Below are 17,258 nucleotides of genomic sequence, written 5' to 3' on the forward strand. Positions count from 1 at the left end.
GTTTAGGTACTTGTAGAGATGCTACTTATGTCTTTGTCTCCTTTTTATTCATCACCTAAATTCACCCCTTCTGAGTTACCTCATTTGAGCTTCCCAAGTAATAAACATAATCTACCCCCCTCCCGATATTAAAGATAAGAAAACAGAGGCTCAGGGAATTTAGGAGCCAAAATGAGGCTTTCCAGCTCTTAAGCTTAGGGTTCTGTGGGCTACACCACTTTTCCCTTTATTCAATGGGCAGAAAGTCAACTTGTGAACTCCTCTAATGAACTGTTCTAAGACATGACAAAAATGACCTGCCATTTTGGCAGCAGGGGCTCCTGAGGCATGACATGTGTGCCTGGGAGCCTTATGTGGTGCCATTCACCAGAGAGGCTTCTTCTCTTTTCTTGAGAAGTTCCTGAGTTCCAGATCTGGAGCCCCACTGGCCTTCAGTGAGCAGTTACACTTCACAGGCTGAAGACTACCAGATGGATTGCCCTGAAGGGGGTGTGACCAGCTGCAAACAGCCATCAGCCCCTCACCCAGGCTGGCCAGGTACCCCAGTGGGACCCCCACCCTGATCCGGACACTCTTCAGGGCAAACCAGCTGGCCCCCACCCATGCACCAGGCCTCTATCCTATATAATAAAAGGGTAATATGCAAACTGACCCTAACAGCAGAACAACTGGGAATGACTGGTCACTATGACACACACCACCAGGGGGCAGACGCTCAATGCAGGAGCTGCCCCCTGGTGGTCAGTGTGCTCCCACAGGGGGAGCTCTGCTCAGCCACAAGCCAGGCTGATGGCTGCCAGTACAGCGGTGGTGGTGGGAACCTCTCCTGCCTCCTCAGCAGCACTAAGGATGTCCAACTGCAGCTTAGGTCTGCTCCCCGCTGGCAAGTGGACATCCCCTGAGGGCTCCCAGGCTGCCAGAGGGATCTCTGATTGCCAGCTTAGGCCCATTCCCCTGGGGAGCAGTCCCAGACTGCGAGAGGGCACAGGCCGGGCTGAGGGAACCCCCCCCAGTGCAAAAATTTTTGTGCACTGGGCCTCTAGTATTCAAGATAATAGTATTTTATTGTATGCCATTATACTCTGCCTTGTTTAAAAAAAAAGAAAAAGTGGATTTAAAGTAATTTTTATAAATCAGGGTAAAAGATGGAAAAAGGACAATTAGGTAAGGATAGGCAAAAGGTAATGGGCTTGTGCTCGTGATAAGAAATTTTGATTGTAGAAATGAGGTAATGCAAGAAGGATTGTTTTCTCTCTAAATTACAATTGTATGTAGGTTTTCAAAATCAGAGAGACTAAAAATGTTTATGTATTTTCATTTTGATCTATCAAGTATTCAGTATAAAGGTATATTGATGTAGCTTGTAAAAAAGCTTGTTTTTCACCTCCATTTTTAAAAGACTTCATTTACTTCTTGTAGTCACAGGAAAGCTTAGTGACAGAAATTAGTCTTAAAGCCTTCTTTAGAAAGTTCGGTCAGCGTTAGCCATTTTCTCTCAAAGACTTTTTTTATTCCCCTATAAACTTTTAGGGATAAGCCTCTGATTTAGTTTCCAAGAGAATAAAGTTTCTATTCAGTTGAAGTGACAGCCCAATATGTAGCAAACTCAGCTTAATTATTAAATACTAGAAGCCCAGTGCATGACATTTGTGCACTGGGGGTGGAGGTGGGGGGGAGGAGTTCCTCAGCCCGGCCTGAGCCCTTTCTCAGTCCGGGAGCCCTCAGTCGGACACCCTTAGCGCTGCCACGGAGGCAGGAGAAGCTCCCACCACCCCACTGCGCTCACCAGCCCTCAGCCTGGCTTGTGGCTCAGCGGTGCTCCCCCTATGGGAGTGCACTGACCACCAGGGGGCAGCTCCTGTGTTGAGCATCTGCCCCTGGTGGTCAGTGCATGTCATAGCGACCAGTCATTCTGCTGTTCGATCAATTTGTATATTACCCTTTTATTATATAGGATTTTCCTTCCATTAATTTTTAAATAATTGTGGCACATCGTACACAAAAAAGTTACCATCTGAACCATGTTTAGGTGTAAATTTCAATGACATTAAGTACATTCACACTGTTGTACTACCATAATCAGTCCACAGAACTCTTTTCATCTGCCATTCATTTTTTTTTTATTAAATCTTTATTGTTCAGATTATTACATTTGTTCCTCTTTTTTTCCCCCCATAACTACCCTCCTCCCAGTTCCCGCCCCACCCTCCGCCCTCACTCCCCACCCACTGTCCTCATCCATAGGTGCACGATTTTTGTCCAGTCTCTTCCCGCATCTCCCACACCCCTTTCCCCCCCAGGAATAGTCAGTCCATTCCCTTTCTATGTCCCTGATTCTATTATAATCAACAGTTCATTCTGTTCATCAGATTATTTATTCACTTGATTCTTAGATTCACTTGTTGATAGATGCATATTTGTTGTTCATAATTTGTATCTTTACCTTTTTCTTCCTCTTCCTCTTCTTAAAGGATACCTTTCAGCATTTCATATAATCCTGGTTTGGTGGTGATGAACTCCTTTAGCTTTTCCTTATCTGTGAAGCTCTTTATCTGACCTTCAATTCTGAATGATAGCTTTGCTGGATAAAGTAATCTTGGTTGTAGGTTCTTGGTATTCATCACTTTGAATATTTCTTGCCACTCCCTTCTGGCCTGCAAAGTTTCTGTTGAGAAATCAGCTGACAGTCGTATGGGTATTCCCTTGTAGGTAACTGAGTTTCTTTCTCTTGCTGTTTTTAAGATTCTCTCTTTATCTTTTGCTCTTGGCATTTTAATTATGATGTGTCTTGGTGTGGTCCTCTTTGGATTCCTTTTGTTTGGGATTCTCCGTGCTTCTTGGACCTGTAAGTCCATTTCTTTCACCAGGTGGGGGAAGTTTTCTGTCATTATTTCTTCAAATAGGTTTTCAATATCTTGCTCTCTCTCATCTTCTGGCACCCCTATAATTCTGATGTTGGTACGCTTGAAGCTGTCCCAGAGGCTCCTTACACTATCCTCGCATTTTTGGATTCTTTTTTCATTTTGCTTTTCCGGTTGGGTGTTTTTTGCTTCCTCGCATTTCAAATCATTGACTTGATTCTTGCGCTCCTCTGGTCTGCTGTCGGGAGTCTGTATAATATTCGTTATTTCAGTCCGTGTATGCTTAATTTCTAGTTGGTTCCCCAATATAACATCGAGGGTCTCATTAGTTTTCTTGTAGATCTCATTAAGTTTATCGGCGGCTTCTAAACAGTTCTTGAGAGACCTTAAAAGTGTGGTTCTGAACTCTATATCTTCCATTGACAATTTTGTCCTGTTTCTTTGTCTCCGCATTTTGTTATGCTTCCTTGGTGCACCCCCTAGTGGTCTTTGTGCGCAGTCTTATAGTTAAATCTTGATTGCTGTAGCTAATTCCAGGGAGGGTTTGACCTCCAGGCCAAGTGGCTATGAGAATCAGCTGTGTCAGCAGTGAGAGAACTTCTGTCCTCTAGGGAGGTGCTAATCTAGCCTTTGCCTGAGGCTATCCGGCAAATGCCTGTGTGCAGGGCTTGGGCGGGGCGGGTCGCACAGGATCAACAGGGTTGGGGGAGAGAGCAGTTATGGCGGCTCTCAGTCCTGTCCCCAGGGGCTCTGCCTCTCTGAGTCCCAGCACCCGCTGCAAAGCTCAGAGAGAAAGCTGCACTCCCTCTGACCGAAGCCAGACAGTCCCGCTTCTCCCGCTTGAGTCTGGGACCCTAAAGACTCGCCCGGATCTGGAACTCAGATTCTGCGACTCCCTCCCGATTGAAAACGCCAACCACGCCCTCCGCCGCCAGCCCGCTCCGCGCACTCTGCACCTCAGAATTTGACTTCAGCACTGCGCCTCCTCTGAGTGTCCGTATGCGTTTCTCTTTCCTCCTAGTTGTAGGACTTCCACTCAGCCAGCGTTCCTGTGGTTCTGGGTGATGTCCCTTCCGTTTTTTGGTTTCACTTTTGAAGTAGTTGTTCAAGGCAGCAAACTCCGGCGTTAACCTATGTCGCCATCTTGGTTCTCTTTGCCATTCATTTTTAATAGGGGGTTAATTACTGCAGAAATTGAGTAGTAGTTTAGAATACCCCCTCCTGCCTTGGTTTAAGCCAGACAAAGGTTTTCTCTTACTAGGCCAGTGATGGCGAACTTTTTGAGCTCGGCGTGTCAGCATTTTGAAAAACCCTAACTTAACTCTGGTGCCCTGTCACATATAGAAATTGTTTGATATTTGCAACCATAGTAAAACAAAGACTTATATTTTTGATATTTATTTTATATATTTAAATGCCATTTAACAAAGAAAAGTCAACCACAAAAATTGAGTTCGTGTGTCACCTCTGACGCGCGTGTCATAGGTTCGCCATCACTGCACTGGGCTGTGGAACTTTGCAATCACCTCCTCAACTGGAGCTTCAACATTTTGGCTAATGGCAAAAAGAACCTTGTGAACAGAATGAAACATTACATAAGCAGGTTCCTCAAGAGAAATAGTTGCTCTAGTTTCCATGATAACCCAACTTCTGGAGGTTTTGACCTTTCAGGTTGGAATGTAGTTGTCAGTTTGAAGTTGACATCTCCTCCTTCCTCCCCACGTCTTGCTTTCTACTTCCTCCCTATTCTGAAGCCACTATCTCTACCACAGTATGCACCCACTACCTCAACCAAAAGGCTTAATCATTGGTCCAGAATGTTCCAACTTTTGCAGAATAGCCTTCTAACTGTTGAAACCTTAAAAAACGTATCATGTCCCATGAATTCCATACCTGCTCCATGCTGGGCACTTCCGGAAGAAGGGAAGTTCCATGGTCCTATGAGCTCACTCTGACACAACCAGAACATCTTTTTTTGTCATAGTCCCGTCCTGCCACTTCACAGGATCGATGCTGCTATATAGCCTTCTCTCTCAGGTATAGATTCCAAGGGTTTTCACTACTGTGTCAAACTCAATGAACAAATAACTTGAAAATCTAGTGGACCACAGAGTTTCAGTAAGTGACAGTTATCCTTACTTTAGAGATGGGAGAACATTATTGGAGTACAAGTATTTGGTTTATGGTCCTATAGAAGTGTGTGTGAGAGAGACAGACAGATAGATAATTCAGTTGATAACTAACCTTAGCGAACACAGAACTTGAAACCAAAGAGACAAATAATGATAATAATGTTGGTACCTTGTATTTGAACAGTCCAGTACTTTTTCATAGCATTTCATTTTGTTTTATTTTTATTTTTTTCTTTATTCATTAAGGTATTACATATGTGTCCTTATCCCCCCATTGCCCCCACCCCCCACCACTCATACCCCTCCCCCCCCAGTGTCTGTGTACATTGGTTAGGCTTATATACAAGTCATTTGGTTGATCTCTCCCCCTTACCTCCACCCTCCCCTACCTTCCCTCTGAGGTTTGACAGTCTGATCGATTCTTCACTGTCTCTGGGTCTGTTTTTGTTCATCAGTGTATATTGTTCATTATATTCCACAAGTGAGTGAGATCATGTGATATTTATCTTTCTCTGACTGGCTTATTTCACTTAGCATAATGCTCTCCAGTTCCATCCATGCTGTTGCAAATGGTAAGAATTCCTTCTTTTTTACCGCAGCATAGTATTCCATTGTGTAGATGTACCACAGTTTCTAATCCATTCATCTGTTGATGAGCACTTAGGCTGTTTCCAAATCTTAGCTATGGTGAATTGTGCTGCAGTGAACATAGGGGTGCATATATCCTTTCTGATTGGTGTTTCTAGTTTCTTGGGACATATTCCCAGAAGTGCGATCACTGGGTCAAATGGGAGTTCCATTTTTAGAGTTTTGAGGAAACTCCATGCTGTTCTCCACAGTGGCTGCACCAGTCTGCATTCCCACCAGCAGTGCACAATGGAGTCAAGACAGTCTCTTCAATAAATGATGCTGGGAACATTGGACAGATACATGCAAAAAAAATGAAACCAGACCACCAACTTACACCATACACAAAAATAAACTCAAAATGGATAAAGGACTTAAACAGAAGATGGGAAACCATAAAAATATTAGAGGAATCCACAGGCAGCAAAATCTCAGACATATGCCAGAGCAATATCTTTACTGATACACCTCCTAGGGCAGTGGTTGGCAAACTGTGGCTCGCGAGCCACATGCGGCTCTTTGGCCCCCTGAGTGTGGTCATGAAGTTTCAATTGCACTGTACATGCGCTCCCACACGTGGTATTTTGTGGAATAGCCACACTCAAGGGGCCGCAGTTTGCCAACCACTGTCCTAGGGCAATGGAAACTAAAGAGAAAATAAACAAGTGGGGCTACATCAAAATAAAAGGCTTCTGCACAGCAAAAGAAACCATCAACTAAACAACAAGAAAGTCCACTGTATGGGAGAACATATTTGCCAATGTTATCACCGATAAGGGTTTAATCTCCAGCATTTACTAGGAACTCACACAACTTAACAAAAGGAAGATAACCCAGTCAAAAAATGGGCGAAGGACCTAAATAGACTCTTTTCAAAAGAGGACATAAGGAATGCCAAGAGACATATGAAAACATGCTCAAAGTCACTAATCATCAGAGAGATGCAAATCAAAACAACAATGAGGTACCATCTCATACCTGCCAGAATGGCTATCATCAACAAATCAATAAAGGACAAGTGCTGGCGAGAATGCAGAGAAAAAGGAACCCTTCTGCACTGCTGGTGGGAATGCAGACTGGTGCAATCATTTTGTTTTTGCTTTGTGTTTGAGCTTAATGCAACCAGAAGAAAATAATTCTAGATGGGATCACAGAAATTGTTAGTGTAAATTATACTTAAATGTAATGAACACTTTGATCCTGAAAGCTGTGGAACTGAGTCCTTTCCATTTAAAAGACTTTGCCTGTTAGATTTTTCAAACAAACACAACAATTACTGAACCACTATTTCATTTCATTCCCATAGCTCTCATGTAATTTGTCAGGCTCAAATTATACCCAGTAAACATCAGGCTGAGATTTAATTTTGTCTGTTTGCCAAAGTACCCCATGGCCTAGTTCCACTGCCATATTCAGCAGATAAATGTCTCTGTAAAAGCATCAGGCTTCAGAGACGATGGGGAAAAAAATCACTATTGGCTCACACTTGCTGACCAGCAGTGGTTTATAAAAATAGCACAGACTTGGGTGAAATTGCTAATCTACATAATTATTTGGGCACCCACCAAAGAAGTCATGAGTATCTGTGACTTTTCCCAATCTATAGATTTAAAAATAAATATTTTTCTGATGTATAAATGTTGGAAAGACTGTGCTAAGAATCTGATGGCTCCTGGTCCACCCTCCTTCCCACTGCAAATCCTCATCTTGTCTTCACCATCACGATCACAGGAGCCATGTCTGAGATAACTCCATCCAGTAGAGGGTCAGGGCTGCATCTGCCCCGTCACCAGGATGCACAAGACGAAGGCACTCAGTTAACACCCCTTGACCCTCTTGACCTGTTCTGACGCACTCACTCTCTGTACTGCCCAGCTCTAGTGCCAAGGGGCAGAAGTCCAGGCCAGAGACCCAGCACAGAGCACTCTCAGTTTTAGGCAAATATACAGGTGATTTCATTTTATGTCTCTTATTCAACTCCTTGTTGTGGGATGATGTACACTCTTGTCCAGGAGAGATACACATGAGAATATATTTCCATGTATAGCATTTGGAAAATAAGTCTTCTGGTTATAGCAGCTCCTCTTTCTAGCCCATGTTTTCCCATGTTCTCCCAGGCTGCAGCCAGCGCCAGCCAGAATAGGAAGAAAGAATGCTTAAGGGAATATTTTCTTAGCAACATTAATCCCAAAAGTTCTTTGCCAAAGAAGGGTTTTGTTGGTCACATAAATTTTGGAAGTACTCCATATTCTGTCTTTGAGGGCCAAGATGTTCATTAGCAAATTAGGAGTCCTATGAGGATTGGCAGTTAAAAAATTTGTTTAAGCTATTTAACTATAAGCCAGGATTCCCAAATGTATGACCATGGAACCTGTTTTTATATAATCTCCATAAAGATCAGAGTGAGAAATGCTAACATAGGAAATGTTTTCAGAGTTTAGGTTCCCTAGGGAACCGAGTCTTCCAGCTGTTTCTTTTCCCTTCGGCATCTTGCACACAGTGAATTCTAAATTTTAAGGTAATATTGATTATGGCTGTTGTAGAAAAAGTATGTGTGTGGAACTGATATAAAAAGTAGTGTTAAATTGGCATTCATTAGAAGGTCTTGTGTGAGTTGGGAAAAGAGAAAGTCATTTGTGTAGGAAAAAATAGGATTGGACTGCATCACTCAAGTGCCCACTTTGTTAGCTGTGCAAGTCTTGAGAAAGGGGGCTGAGAATAACATCCAGGAACATACAAACATCTGGGAATGTCCTCCTAGCCCTTGAAGTATGTAAAAGGTTGTAGGTAACGATTTGGTAGTACCCATAAACGGGAGAGCTAAATGTGATATGAGATGGCTTATAAAAGCAAGAATTCCATACTCCCATTTTATTTCTTCATTTAAGGGGCATTTATTGGAACCTTGCTATTTACAAGACACTGTAGGAGATAAACATGTGTGAGGCATAGTCCTTCTCAGGTACATTGAGACTAGTCAGGAAAGTCAGTTTAATACAGTGTATAAAATGGCGAGGTGCCATAGGCCACCTTGTGCGACAAGGAACAATGGAACTACAAAATGAATACTGCTTCACTTTTGCTCTCTAAATCTCCCGTAATCTATCTTGTGACCTACCCTAACCAGAAATATATAGGAAATAAAATTCTGGGAAATCCAGTTCAGCCTGAATAAGTTGACACAGTATAAAGCCATCACACCATCGCTTTCCACTCTCACTTTCTCAGTGGGTCCACACACAAAGTGTCATGACAGCAAGGGTGGGCTCAACAGCCTGACGTTCCACTCATTGAGCCTGATTTAACTTTGGCCATCGTTAGTCATAGGGAAATGCAAGTCAAAATGATAAGATACTGCTTTGCACCCACCAGGATGGCTGTAATAAAAAAAGATAGACCGTAACTAGTGTTATAAGGATTAGGAGAAATTAGAAGCCTCACACACTGCTGGTGGTAATGTAAAGTGGTGCAGCTGCCTTGGAAAATAGTTTGGAAGTTCTTCAAATGTGGTGGGGGAGAATGGAGAGTGATTATTAATGAGTAAGGATTTCTTCCTACGACAAAATGTTGTAAAATTAGATGTGATGGTTACACAGCTCTGAATATACCCCAAACCATTGCATTGTGCAGTTTAAATGGATGATCTATAGAGCATGTGAATGATAACTTAAAGCTGTTAAAATGCTCTGTCAATTATCTTTACCTACCCAACAGCCTCCAGAAGAACTCATATTATTTATATTGTAATTCCTTTATTTGTAATTTCTCTATATAACTGGGATCTCTTGGGAAAGATGGCATAACCATTTACTTGAAACCTTTTGTTCTTGACAATGTATCATAATTTATACCTGAGCTTAATGTTATCTTTTCCCAAAGATGGGACTGTACAACTCAAGTGCCCACTGTGTTAGCTGAGGGGCTGAGAATAAGATGAAATACCAGGGCATGAACAAACATCAGGAACATGCTCCCAGCCCTTGAAGTGTGTATAAGGTTGTAGATAACAATTTGGCAGCACTCATAAACATAGAGGGAGCAGAGGCATGAAAAATGCAAAGCATAACAGTTGTGCAAATATAATAACAAACCCAGATGGTGGGTGAGTTCCTGGGGAAACAGCTGGGCGGAGGAAAAGGAAAAAGCTGGGGATTGGGCTCTGGGGGAGTCAGTAGATGGGAGTCAGGGTATTGCAAAGAATGGGAACCAGGTGAAGACTTGGGAGAACCAGCACATTCCAATGGGATAGATTTCTTCCTTATCTACCATGATGGCTTTTTCAAGGTAGAGAAGAACTATGCATGTTTGAAGAGACCTTGGCTACCTGCATTAATTATTAATACAACACAGTACTGTCATCCTATTTAATGCATCTCTTTTTAGATTATTTCTTTATTTAGAGCATTATTGTGAACTATAGAAAAGAAACCACTAAAAGATTTCCCTTATAGTGTTGTCACAAAACAGTGGGACTAGAAGGGAGCCAAGTAATTCAAATGGGTTGGACGGACATGTTCCTAAACCAATCCAGAATATATCTGTTTATTTTCAAAATGATTAAAGAAAAATAGTTGGCAGCTTTCCTCAGTGGCCTATGATACTCTTTAATAACACTCACTTCCTTTTGTTTAACTAAAATATAAAAATAAAGAGAGATGAAACTCTAACATGCCAATCAGTAAATGTTACTTACTTATTATAAACTTGGCTTATCTTATATGAACAACAATAAAAAATAACGTGGGAGCCATAAACTCCCGTCATCTGGCAACAGTCTCCTGTTATTATGAATGTTGGTAGATTGAGGTTGTGGTTTCTCAAAGGGACTGAAGTGTTTTGGGCACAATTTCCAGGACACTGTGTTCTACTGGACATCAACAATTTCTGCGGCATCAAAGATATTATCCTTTAAAGATTAAAGGCTACTTTGGAAGGGTCTGAGTGTTTCAGAGTACAGTACAGGCACAAAATGAACTTGACCTTTGTTCGACTTTTTCCTTTTATGTTTAAAGAGCAGCAGACATATGGAAGTATTCCTGAAGTTCCTGCCTCACTCTTTTAGGTTGTAAAGGCATTTCTGCTGATAAGTGATTTAGGATTGAGCAACTGCTAATACCTTTGTGAGAAAACTATACATTACATTTAAGAGGCTGAGTAAATCGGATTAGCAGGCAGTTCTCAGCTAACAGACATCTCTGAGCCCTCCCACTGCACTACTTTGGAGATTCAAACATGCGCAAAGTAGTCTCAAGAGTTATCTAGTGTAGAAGCAGGCCATGGAGGAAATAAGTCTTCCAGGGCCTTGTCAGAGGTGATATGTAGGTGACTGTTTCTACATATATGCATTTCTTTAGCAGATTTTGCTATTCTGTGGAATAAATAGCAGAGAAGCTAGAAAATGCTGAGTGAAATTAACAAAATCCCTTTATCAACTTGGTGCCTCTGTCAGCAGGATAAAAATTAATGTAATGGTGGGTCTTTATGATCTTCTTAGAATATTCCATGGCACCCATTCCTAAAAAGATTGCCAAGCTAGACTCTTCTCTCTCACTGAACTCTTAATTTCTGCCACTTCTGTTCAATAATGTTAAGCTCATGGGGCCTTTAGGACCTTGCATGAAATCATACTGTGGTTGGCATTGCCCTGAGAAGAACTTCATTAGGAATGTGGGACCTGTTTTGTTGAATTATATTTGTAATACTCTTCTTAATGTCCTCAGACGATTGAGCATATTTGATTTTTTAAAAATAATTTTACAAAGCAAAGATCAGTTTTTATGAGACTATTAACTTGAATATAAATTCATCTTATAGAGGAAAATGTAAATTTCCCAATTTTAATTAAGGGAAGAATTATAACAAGAACCAGCTGTTGTGAAGATTGCCTGTGAGCTTACTTAATCTCATTCTCTCCCCTTTTCATGGCTATTTTTGTGTTCTGGGTAAAATGTCTCTGCCCATTTCTCTCAGAATATAGTTGGGCATTTTCCAAAGATGACCTTGTTTCCTCAGCATCGTCTTTTACCCCAGAGCTTTTTAGTCTCCATTTTGAGTCTTTAGAATTATAAAAAATATGAATGGAAGGTTTATAAGTTTCACATTTCAAAGTTCTCTCTTGGGAAGTTTAAGATGTCTCTAGAACAAGCCTATCTCAACATTTCATCAACCTCATGGGAAGCCGGAAAACTTAATGTTTATGAGCAAATGCTTTGGGAACAGGGAATTTCCTTTCTCCTATTTTCTAGCTAATATCCCCAGGATTTAATTTTCTCATTTATAAAATTGGAATATTAATAGGGCTTGCCTCTTCAGGGTTGGGGTAAACATTACATAATATAATGCATATGAAGAGCTTAGGCCAGTGCCAGGCATGGAGAAAGATCTTAATAAATGTTAGCAATGATGATAAAGAATTTGGAGTCTTGAAAAGTATTACAGCATAACAACATAGTATTTTCAGATAAGAAATCAGATCATGTAATCTGCCAAGGTTATTTGAATTTGTTATTGTGGAGGAGAAAATTATTTCTTTGTCCACTTACTGGCTGCATATATTTTTACTCAGTTGGAGTGTGTGTGCACACACTTGCAAGTGTGCACACATGAATGCAAATGCTGATATGTTTTGTGTCCCTGTCAAGAGTTTTGCTTTATTCCTTTTTAAAAAATCTAACACAGCTATTAATGTTATAAAGTGCACACAGTAGGCCTTCTACAAATATCTAATGTTTTTATTTGATTAAAAAAATCAATATCTCATGCAAAATTTTACTAGTAGATATTGCGATCTTATGCAGATTTACAAGATGTTTGTTTTTAAAGAAAAAAAGAATTGAATTAAGAAATAAGGCCTTAAAAACTACCTAGACCTGTTATTTTTGAGGATCCTGTTACTTTGAAAATGGCTCTTAGGTTGGTTGGTTTGAGTTTTTAAAATGCTGGCCTCACTTAACGCATTATCCTTTTGTTTTTATGTTATAGGGGAAAACTTACCCATTCCGCGGTGCCTTCCCTCCAGTCTGGAACCCCATTGCATATCTGGATTACAACAATCTGTGGCGGACAATGGATAACATGGGAAAGGAGGTAAGCTGTGTGTTCAGCCAGCACATGACCTGTTTCTAAAATAACAATAGCAGCTCTTTAATATCCTTCCACAGTACAGGGAACATTACTCTGGATAATGATACAGATCATTTCCAATACACCCAGCAGCTCTGCACAGTTGGTAGTATTTCCACTTTATAAACGAGGGAAATTAGTTCCAAGGGGTTATGTAATTTCCCCAAGACCACACAGCAAGGGAACCAGGATTCAAACCCACATCCATCTAGTGCTAATGCCTGTGTTCTTTGCACTCTATGTCACTGAGAACCTAGTGATTTATGTTCACCAGGTATCCTGCTTATAGTTGTCTTACCCATATATGATGCCACTTTAGTAGTAAAGGAGAGAAATACTTGTTTCTCTAAAGGTTTTTGCCTTAGTCTCAGGCTTTGTAACATCACTCTGTCAAACTTAAATTGGGGACTTAAAAATGGGTGTTAACTTTAAATAATAATTATCATCAAAATTTATTAATTTTATATATGTATTACATATTAACTTATTACATATTTATACATGCATGTATATGCAGCTATTATTCTGGTTATTGTTGTTGTGGTTATTATTATTGAAACCGCATTAGGGCATAGAGTCCAAAGGGGTATCCATCCCAAACTTAGCAGTTTTCAGAGGTTTTTCTTAGGGCATCTTGGCAGAGCAGTGGGCAGTAACCATCACACCTGCATGAGCCCTCCTTTCTCTGTAGATTCCAGCGGATGCACCATGGGATGCCCCACATGCCGAAGAATGGGACAGAATTACGATGAAAGAACTCATTGATAAAATCTGCTGGACACAGTAATCTTGATTATTTAAAATTTACTTCTATATTCCATTCTGATTCTTTCTCTCTTATCTTGAACTGCAGCGTTTTTCTTTAAAAGTTATTGGGAAAGAGTTAAGAGGAAACCTAATGATTCTCCAGTCAGTAGCAACACTGAGGGCCCTAAGGGATTTCAGAGCAGGTTTGAACATAAAATGAACCTAAAACATAAGTAGAAAGTTAGGTGAATGAAGTAGAACTTTTTTAAATAAAAAGGTTCTGTGATTTGCAATAAAACAAGTACTAATGTTTTCAGATTATATAAGAGTACAGAAGCAATTTGGAAAGATGTTAAAGTAATTCCACAGAGATATAAAAATGTGAAACTAGAGGGACACTAGTATATTTAACAAATAATATAAACTATATAATTTTTTCAGTAAAAATCTGTTATTACCCAGGTTACTTACAGATTATTCAGTCACCATGTGGGCCTGCTATGTGATGGCACTGTACCGATCATTGAGGAAGGGTGGTGAATTTGTCAAACAAGGCCCCTACCCTCTTTTAGCAGGAGACTGGCAGTATGGAAAAAGTTACATAGTGCTAGGAGAGTGTAACAGTGAACTTGAAATGTTAGAGAATAAAGGCGGTATTCTGTTTAAAGATTGCAGTCGCTGTGCAGGGAGACAGGAAGGATATATGATGTAGAAGGATGGTATCTTCCAGCTAGAAACCACACTTTATGGGGGTATACAAGAAGGTGGGATTCTGAGCGGGATGATATCTTCCAGGAATGAGCCACAGTGCATGAGGGAGGCAGGAAAGGATGGTGCAGAGGGGTTATATATTCCAAGAATGAGTCAGTGCACTAAGGGGAGACATAAAAGATGGATGGTGCTTGTTGATGGTATCTTCCAGGAATGAACCACAGTAGTTGGGGTATGGTGGGGGAAACATGGATGGTGTAAGGGGATGGTATACTCTAAGAATTATATACTGTGGATGGGTACAGACCTGAAAGGATGCATGGTGTATTCCAGGAATGAGCCACAGTGAATGGTGGGAGTTATGAAGGGTAGATGGTTTGGAGAAGTTATCTTCCAGGTGAAGAGAACAGCAAACAGCTTTTATAAAGGCTGTGCAAACCTTTGGTTCATAAGACGATGCCCAACCAACTGAGCCACACTGACCAGGTCACATGCCTCGGTTTCGGGAAGCAGCTGATGGATGGTCCACTCTCACATCAATATTCCTCTCTCCCTCCCTCTCCCATCCTCTCTCTCTCTCTCTCTCTCTCTCTCTCTCTCTCTCTCTCTCTCTCAAAAAAAAAAAATTCGTTGGCTATAATTCAGAGAGGCATCAAGGGGGAATATAAGAGTACCATTTAGGGATAACCATGAGCAGCCACCATTGTAACCCAGGTGATAGTCATTGGTAGCCTGGACCAGGGTGGGGGCTGTGGAGGTGGAGAGTAGAGGATGGTTATTCAAATATGTGAGAACAGATATCCTTAGTTATCCTTGAGAAGCATATTGATCCTTTAGACTCCACTGGGATTAGCATATTTAGAGTTAACCCATAATTCCTAAAAACAAGGGGAAAGTTTATTTTTCCGAAGAGTTAAAATATGCATTCCTTCATATATTGAATTCATGAGTGTTTTTTATAGCCATAGAAATGTTTTGTAACCATACTGCACTGTGCTTTAAAACCATGATATCCTGTGAAGCATATCTGTATTTACCTCTAATATCTGCTCTTGTTCTGTGACCAGGACAGCTAGGCGGTTTGCATCTCTCTTTGTGAACATCAATGTGACCTCTGAGCCTCACGAGGTGTCTGCCCTGTGGTTCTTGTGGTATGTGAAGCAGTGTGGTGGCACTACTCGGATATTCTCGGTTACCAATGGGGGCCAGGTATGGAATGTTCTTTTGCAAATATAACTTAATTTGAGAGTTTTGCCCTCACCCAGATCAATCTATAATAATAAAAGCATAATATGCTAATTAGACCAGATGTCCTTCCGGACGAAGCTGGGGCTGTGAGGGAAGCCCAGGTCCGGGTGCCGGAGGGAAGCCAGTGCTGGCAGCCGGGGGAAGGAAGGCCTACTCTTGCACGCATTTCGTGCGTCGGGCCTCTAGTGTCTTAATAATTGCTTCTACATTTTGAATACAAATAATTAGAAGCTTGAAATAATCCCAAAAATATTTTCTGAAAACAAAATTTCTCACTCTTTTTCTTATTCCTGAAAATAAATTTACAGCTTAAGAATTTTCATTTTGAATTAATTAGGTCTTGGGAATTAATTTCTTTCCTTTTGGAGGTAGGTAAAATTAGGCTATTTATGTAAGGGGGAGCTAAATTACTGTAATAACTAATTTCCAAAAATTTATAGTACAGCTGTTCCCTCCTTCCCCCTCCCCATCCACGGTTTTTCTCTTAGTGATTTCAGTTAGCTGCAGTTAATTGCAGTCTGAAAATATTACATGGAAAATTCCAGAAATAACCAACTAATAAATTTAAATTGTGCAGTGTTCTAAGAAGCAAGGTGCAATTTCACATCCTCCTACTGTATTCTGCCTGGGACTTGAACTGTCCCTTTGTCTAGGGCCTCCACACTGTAGATCAGTGATGGCGAACCTTTTGAGCTCGGTGTGTCAGCATTTTGAAAAACCCTAACTTAACTCTGGTGCCGTGTCACATATAGAAATTTTTTGATCTTTGCAACCATAGTAAAACAAAGACTTATATTTTGATATTTATTTTATATATTTAAATGCCATTTAACAAAGAAAAATCAACCAAAAAAATGAGTTCGCGTGTCACCTCTGACACGCGTGTCATAGGTTCGCCATCACTGATCTAGATGCTCCCTGCCTGTTGATCACTTAGTAGCCACCTCATCTGCTGTGGTATCACAATGTTTTTGTTCAGATAATCTTATTTTACTTAGTAATGGCTCCAAAGTGCAAGAGTACTGATGCTGGCAATGCATATATGCCAAAGAGAAGTCACAAAGGGTGTATATATATGTATAAGAAAAACATACTATATATATGGTTTGGTTCCATCTACGGTTTCAGGCATCTGTGGGTCTTAGAACATACCCCACACAGACAAGGAGGGGATTACTGTACTTGTAAAATTATTGTACTTAAAGTCATCTTAGCTCCAGACATAAAGCTTTTGTGTCCCATTCTGTATCTTATTCTTTTATGTTAACTGTTATAGAATGGAAGTGACTGTTCTTTCTTCTAATTTTCATAGGGATTTTGGCCACTCTTTCAATAGTAAATTCTACATTTTAGATTCTAAAAATCTACTGCCAACTAGAATTTGCCTGGCTCCATACCACTTCCATTATGGACTCCTTTAGCTGATTGGCTGGACTCACAGCAAACTAGTAGTGAGGCCAGAATCCTAATTCCCCAGTTTTTCAGCCTCTGAGATTGTTTCAAGGTTCTCCCTTATTCAAAGAAAATGGGTCTCTCCTTCCTAGGAATGTTATGCCTCAATGGGATGAGTTTAAATTAAGAACAGTTTACTTCTAACTTTGCTCTGTTCCATAGTGCAAGGTTTAGAGTCTCTGCTAAGTGCATTATTCCTCTCCTTAGGAAATATTCAGAAGCCCCCAAGTTGTTCTTGTGGCCCCAAGAGTTATTGTCCATTTGACCCTTAGTTTTAGCAAATGCAAGACAGTTGCATTTTTGTGTGTCTTTATTTATGGGCAGAAATAACACATTACTCCTATAAACCTATATCTTA

The 17,258-nt window shown here is 40.6% G+C and overlaps 1 protein-coding gene across 2 annotated transcripts in view; it reads left to right on the top strand.

Moving 5' to 3' along the window:
• The window catches only part of LOC118653905 (amine oxidase [flavin-containing] A-like), a 60,373-nt gene that overhangs the window by 26,883 nt on the left and 16,232 nt on the right, over positions 1-17,258 (top strand). For both annotated transcript variants that reach the window (XR_004966917.1, XM_036304855.1), the window contains exons 4-6: positions 12,602-12,706; positions 13,434-13,525; positions 15,268-15,409. Coding sequence is in view for 1 of the 2 variants with exons in the window: in XM_036304855.1 (XP_036160748.1) it covers positions 12,602-12,706; positions 13,434-13,525; positions 15,268-15,409 (339 nt within the window). In the remaining variant the exon portion in view is untranslated. The remainder of the gene's footprint in view (positions 1-12,601; positions 12,707-13,433; positions 13,526-15,267; positions 15,410-17,258) is intronic.

Source organism: Myotis myotis, unplaced genomic scaffold (genome assembly GCF_014108235.1).
Source record: "Myotis myotis isolate mMyoMyo1 unplaced genomic scaffold, mMyoMyo1.p scaffold_m19_p_4, whole genome shotgun sequence".
Classification (NCBI taxonomy): domain Eukaryota; kingdom Metazoa; phylum Chordata; class Mammalia; order Chiroptera; family Vespertilionidae; genus Myotis; species Myotis myotis.